The 6,034-nt window shown below is 51.7% G+C and overlaps 1 protein-coding gene across 1 annotated transcript in view; it reads left to right on the top strand.

The window, feature by feature from the left end:
• Nucleotides 1-336: 336 nt before the first annotated feature.
• Nucleotides 337-6,034, top strand: part of LOC144144690 (uncharacterized) — a 218,644-nt gene continuing 212,946 nt past the window's right edge. Inside the window, exon 1 of the mRNA XM_077676221.1 lies at nt 337-1,160. Within this exon, the coding sequence (XP_077532347.1) occupies nt 573-1,160 (588 nt within the window). The 5' untranslated portion in view covers nt 337-572. The remainder of the gene's footprint in view (nt 1,161-6,034) is intronic.

Below are 6,034 nucleotides of genomic sequence, written 5' to 3'. Positions count from 1 at the left end.
ATGCCCTCTTCGAGCGGAGAGATGGAGACGCGCGCGCCTCGGCAGACACTCTTGACCGGCATTCGACGAAAACTCGACCTCGGCCTCAATATCTCACCCGCCCACGGATGGCTCCATACGGTGTTTGAAAAGAAGTCAACCGTCCGCTCTTTCCCTCCGTTTATTTTTCTCCAAGCACGTGGCTCAATCGGCTTTTCGCACTTGCCGCGCAGCGACTCCGCAACGGGATTCGGCGCGGTACGTTTGCGAGGCGACAAAATAGATGGCGCGAGCGTCGTAACGGCGCGCGCGCGTTGGCCACGTGACCCAGTGCCGCAGCGAGGAGTTCGCGCGCTGACGAAGGCGCACGGCGCGCGTCGAGAGTGAAAAGCCGTCGGGCTGCGGAGCGAGTGAGATGGACGGGGCGGTGTAGCGGAGCGCGTACGGCCTTTCGCTCCAAACACGACCGGCGAGTGAAGAGAGGCGCCGTTCGGAGAGTGACGTCTCGGTGCGTGCGCGGCGCGTGTGTGCTGTGTGTGTACTCGGTGAGTGTGCCTTACGCGAGGCGGGCCGGCCGGCCAGCGACAGAAGCCATGTGCTCCACCGCGTACGATCTGGGCGCCGTGCGCCTGGAGATCCGGCCGCTGCGGCCGTTCAAGTCGAGCGAGGAGTACCTGTGGGCCATGAAAGAAGACCTGGCCGAGTGGATGAACACGCTGTACGGGCTCAAACTGACGCCCGAGAACTTCTTCGATTCGCTCGACGACGGCGTCGTGCTGTGCAGGCACGCCAACAAAGTGCTCGAGACTGCTCGGTCCGAGAACCGGCTCGCCTCGCTGCCCGACCGCGACGTGGTGTTCCGCGCCGACGTCCAGCGCGGCACCTTCCAGGCGCGCGACAACGTGTCCAACTTCATCGCCTTCTGCCGCGCGCTGAACATCAAGGAGTGCCTGCTCTTCGAGACGGAGGACCTGGTGATGAGGAAGAACGAACGCAGCTTCATCCTGTGCCTGCTCGAAGTGGCCCGTCGCGGAGCGAGGCTGGGCATGCTGGCGCCGCTGCTGGTGCAGTTCGAGCAGGAGATCGACGCCGAACTCGAACAGTGCGACGACTCCGACGAGGAACCGCCGCCGCCACGCCCCCAGATCATCACCAACGACCTGCGATCGCTTCACGAAAGGGTGAGTGGGTGACCAAAGCTGCGGTCTGCCCCCTCTGCTGTTCGCGTAGACGTTCATCAACCGGAAGAATGCAGTACCAGCCATTCGACAGTGCAAGGAGAGATAGGGTTGAGGTGACGTAAAGGCCTTTCCAAATGATTACTAACTGCAGCTCGACCGCTCTGTCACAAATTCTGTCTGTCAGCTGGTCGAATGGCGAATGGCCTTTTTTTATGGTGTCCTAAAATTAGCAAAAGAAATCTTATTGCGGGGGTTCTTTTTATGGGAGTTTGAAACAAAACCATAAACGTACAATGACGCCTGCTGGTGGTCTTTCCTTTCCTTTTTTCTTGACAATAAATTCATTCATCGACTCCAGCTTTGCACGTTCCTGTGCCGGTCACTTCCCCACTAGGCACGGGTGCGCGCGCGTGAAGCAAAGCATTGCCGTCAGTTCGCAGATGCGTATCACGTTCTATTTTCCTGTCTTAACATCAGCCAATTTCACGAAGATAACAATATGGAAGCATAACAACAAAGTAAAAAAGAAGTATTACTGCATCAAAGACACACGTTTCTAACGTTAGCGCATAACGGCTGTTTTCCTAGCTTATCGTTTCTCTTGCGTCTTCCGTGGTTCTTTCAAGTAAGTACGCGCGATTGCGCCTGAGGATTACCCACGGACGTCCGCTGCCGTATATCGAGATAAGACTGCGGACTCGTTGCGTCACACCTTCTGCAGACGCGGAGGCGCGATCGCTAGTTCCACTCCAAGCGCGACGAAACCTGCAACCGGTTGAGGCTCTCACTCGGCGGTGACCTTGCCGCCGGCACGAATATTATTCGTCCCGAGAGTCTGACGGCTAGGTAGTCCTCCGAGGCAACATCTACGCGTAACCCCGAGAAGAAAAAAAGAGAAAAGGACGAGGAAACGTTTCAGCTATAACTCTTGGAAAAAATAAATCCACTTACGGCACGCATGGAAGCTCGAGTCTTGCGGGGAAAAACTTTGCTAGCGCGGTGGTGAGCGAATGCGTAGAAATGCACGGTGCATACGCGAGTTTAGTATACCCTGACCGGGCGTGTCGAACCACGTCCCAGTTTTTAACCTTGATTTCCAAGTTTCGTTGAACTTGCTACTGGAAAGAAATAGTTTGCGTCGCATGCGTGGTTAGAGTTTTAACGCGCGGATGCGGGCGAGGAGAGAGGCCAGCGTGCTGCTATACTTGGCCTCTAGCCGCGATTTTTTCTTTCTTTCACTGCAAACGAGCCTGGGCTTTTCCGTTGCACGGGTAGTGCTCCTACGCCCGCCGCGCCGGCGGCAAGCTCCCACGTCTCCTGGCGTTGCGCTCCCTCGGCTCAATCGACGACACGCCGTGCTCCCGCCCGCGCTCTGCTTTCGTGGAGTCTCACCGCTCGCCCTGTTAATCTAGGCAATGGTTGCGCACTTTGACGCAATGAAGCCACACGCGACGGGATGTTGAAGAGACGCGCGGCTTTCCGGCTTTGCTGAAAACTTGAGCCGTACTGCGGGGATCGAAGCAGGAACAGGTGAAACAAGCGCGCTGGCCATTGTGCCGTTTGCAGAATGGCGACGGACCAACGGTTGTCTTGATGCCAACTGCTGCAAGATTAGCCGCGTTTTCGCAGCTGATTTTCTGCCTTTGACGTGCTGACCCACATTAGGGAACATGAGCCGGGTGTGATGACTCGAGAAAAAAAACAATGAAGTACCCGAGGAGCGATTCGCGCATTTGTATACGACGGGGTGGCTTCGTATTGAAATCCAGAAAAACGTAAAGCAAGTAAGCGTGTTCTGCGTCCGCTAGCTCGAGCCCTTTCAGTTCATGCGCTAACTGGTTGATATCTTCCGGACTTTTTTTTTTTTTGGAAGCGGGGGGGATCCGGTACTTTTGTCGCGCGCGGGCTTAGGTGTGTTCCTTTGTTTCACTACCGCCCTTCTTTGCTTTCTTGCCATAATTATCTTCTTCTTTCAACCCTGCGTCATCTCACGTTCTTTTCCTGAATGTTTCTACATCCCGTTCGTAAACGGAGTTGTCTCTACCCTACTATACTTCGCACTCCGTCTCTCTGCAGCCATTGTGTTACTACTCGGGTGGTGCGTCCGTTCTTTGTCCCAAATATACCCGACATCTGTAAACATGTTTCAGAGTTGTAGAAAACTGGGCATGTCGGTTCATGCTAGCTATCTTTTTAAAAGAGTTGAGAGCCAAGAAAAGGTCAAGGCCGCTCGCTGTCGTCCTATAGGCTTTGCACTCCTGTGATGTTTTTTTCTGCCGGAATCCACACGTGTTGGCATTGCCCAAGCAAGCCGCACTATAGGCATGACAGCGACGACCGGATTCCAAAACGTATCGTGGGCTTCGAAAGCAGCGGCGCATGCTTCGTGATGCGGGGGAATGCATGTTAACAGATACGACCGGCGCCATCTCCTGTTCTCCGGTTCATTTTTACCAGAAAACACTTCCAAGTCGTAATGCGTGGGCTGTCACTTATTTCTTTCTTTCCGGAAACGGCTTTTGCCACGTTCGAGGTGTCATGGGCGGCTTGATGAACGCAGCGATCGGCTCCAGGCTGTCCAGCTGTCTAAGTAACCTTCATTTTTCATCATTTCTCTCTTTATTAATTGTCCCGTGACAGGTTTCGTTGATGAAAAACATTGGAAATAGAAGAGCATGTGTGTTATTCCGGTCTGTATTTTTTTTTTGATAACTGGCTTTTCAACCGCGTTTCCGCGCTGTGTTGGGCTTATGCCTTCTAATGAAGCGATATTTGGAGGCCGTGGTCGTTGCGTATTGCCGCATCTATTGTAATGTAAACCCCGCTCACTCTTTTTTTGGAGCCCTGAGAAGGATGGATATTTTTAAGTTGGTTTACAGCGTGAAAAGAGAAGCCAGTTTTTGTGAGCGGTGTCCGAACGGACGAGCGTTTGCCACCATCACGAATTTCTTAAACTATATATTTTTTAAATCATGGACTGGTTTCGTCGAAAGTGCAGACGACATATTTGTGCAGAAAGACTAAACGCAGAATAGGAATACACGAGACAAACGCTATTCCTAACCTATGTCCCGTCTTTCGGCGCTAACAATATATCTTCGGTATCATGTAACCAACTAGCCCAACAATGCGCACAACTTTAACAAAGAAAAGCTGCTGCTTTGATATAGCTTTTGCCGCCGAAAAAAAATGTTTTCCTTGTTCATTTTCTTCGGCCCAAATACACGTTTTTTTATCGCTGACTTCTTGTTAGAATCACACAGGAGTTTTCTTTGATGTTTCTGAGCCCCATTCGCAACTACCTTCTTCCGGCCAGCTTTGCTGTACAACAGCAAGCAAGAGTCGGACTTCTTGTGCTGTACGAACACGCTGATCAACAGGTTATCGCCGTTGCCCACGCAGCATAGTAGATAGTAGGGCGGCGCCGTCTTCAATTTGCACCTTCAGTTAATTGGAGTCAGCGTATTCTTGCATGACGCGAACGTGAACGGGTTTACACGTATACTCATGCTAAATAAAACGGGAAGATGTCACCGCAGATCTGTTTCTATTTTTTCCCCCCGTCCGGTCTTCGCGCGCTTTTTTCTTGTCATTACTAATTAGGGTAATGCTGAATGCACTCGTATACGCTGATGTTGCTCAGCTTATAGCGTCGTGTACCGGTATCCTTCTCTCATTTTTTTTCTCTTCTCTCGGCGGCAACTTTAAACAACAACAGAAAAAAACCGACTTACTCGTGAAATCCCTCGCACGAAAAGAGCACGCCTCAAGGCCGCTATATGTTTACCCGGATATATCGAACTGTTAGGTGATTACAAACTAGCTTATATAATCTGCAATTTTATATACGGAATCCGCAATGTGTGGTACAAAAAAAAAATCATGGGAATGTTCGGGCTCCCTCACTCATGGTCATGTGCTCACCGAGTGTGTTCTACTCGACCCCTTAAAAATTCGTCGCCGTGGGCAGGTCAAAATGGGAGGGATAAGGGTGGCTTCTTTGTAATTATGTTATTTATCGAGTCGCTGGCGAAAGGCGATATCTCGTCCTTCCCAATTTAGTTTAAGTCACTGATTAAGGGTGTTCTGCACATTGTCAAGGCGGTGGCTCAGTGGCTAAGGCGTTGCGTTGTTGAGCACGAGGTCGCGGGTTGGATTCCCGGCCGCGGTGGCCGCTTTTCTGATGGAGGCGAAAAGCAAAAACGCCCGTGTGTTCGAGATTTCGGCGCACGTTAAAGATCCCCAGGTGGTGAAAATTAATCCGGATCCCTCCACTACGGCGCGCCTCATCGCCTGCGTTGAGTCGGCGCGTTAAACCGTACAATCAATCAATCAAACCAAACCATGGTCAAGGCGTTTAAAAGCAGCTGGGTTATCTATATCTGCGCGACCTCCCGACTCTTTATGTTAAATGCGATCAAAGGACCAACCGTCCCCCCCCTCTCTCTCTCTCTCTCTCTCTCTCTCTCTCTCTCTCTCTCTCTCTCTCTCTCTCTCTCTCTCTCTCTCTCTCTCTCTCTCTCTCTCTCTCTCCGTGCTCTCCATCGTGGCACGGAACTAGAATAGCATATCCGTCTTCGTGCGGCCTTCAATGACCGCATGCCTTTGATCTCCGACGCTGCCTGTAATCCTGTCGATCCGCATTAGCCGTGGGATCGTGCTCTGCATGCTCTTCGTCGTCTCGGAGGGTTATGAAAGCACGATTATGCGGAGCACGACATTTTCGATCGATTCAGGTTGAACGTATCTGAATAATTACGAACATTGCAGGGACAAGTTGGGCTGACTCAGAAGTTCGCAATTCTTTCCGAGCGGCAAGGTCAAAGTGTTGGACTACCGCCAAATGTAATTGGCAGCGGAAAGAGGACACGTTT

This window comes from Haemaphysalis longicornis, unplaced genomic scaffold, assembly GCF_048455015.1.
Source record: "Haemaphysalis longicornis isolate Haplotype H1 unplaced genomic scaffold, Haemaphysalis longicornis Haplotype H1 scaffold_7, whole genome shotgun sequence".
Taxonomy (NCBI): Eukaryota; Metazoa; Arthropoda; class Arachnida; order Ixodida; family Ixodidae; genus Haemaphysalis; species Haemaphysalis longicornis.
Note: the sequence above shows the minus strand (reverse complement) of the source record. Positions and strands in the feature narration are given on the sequence as shown.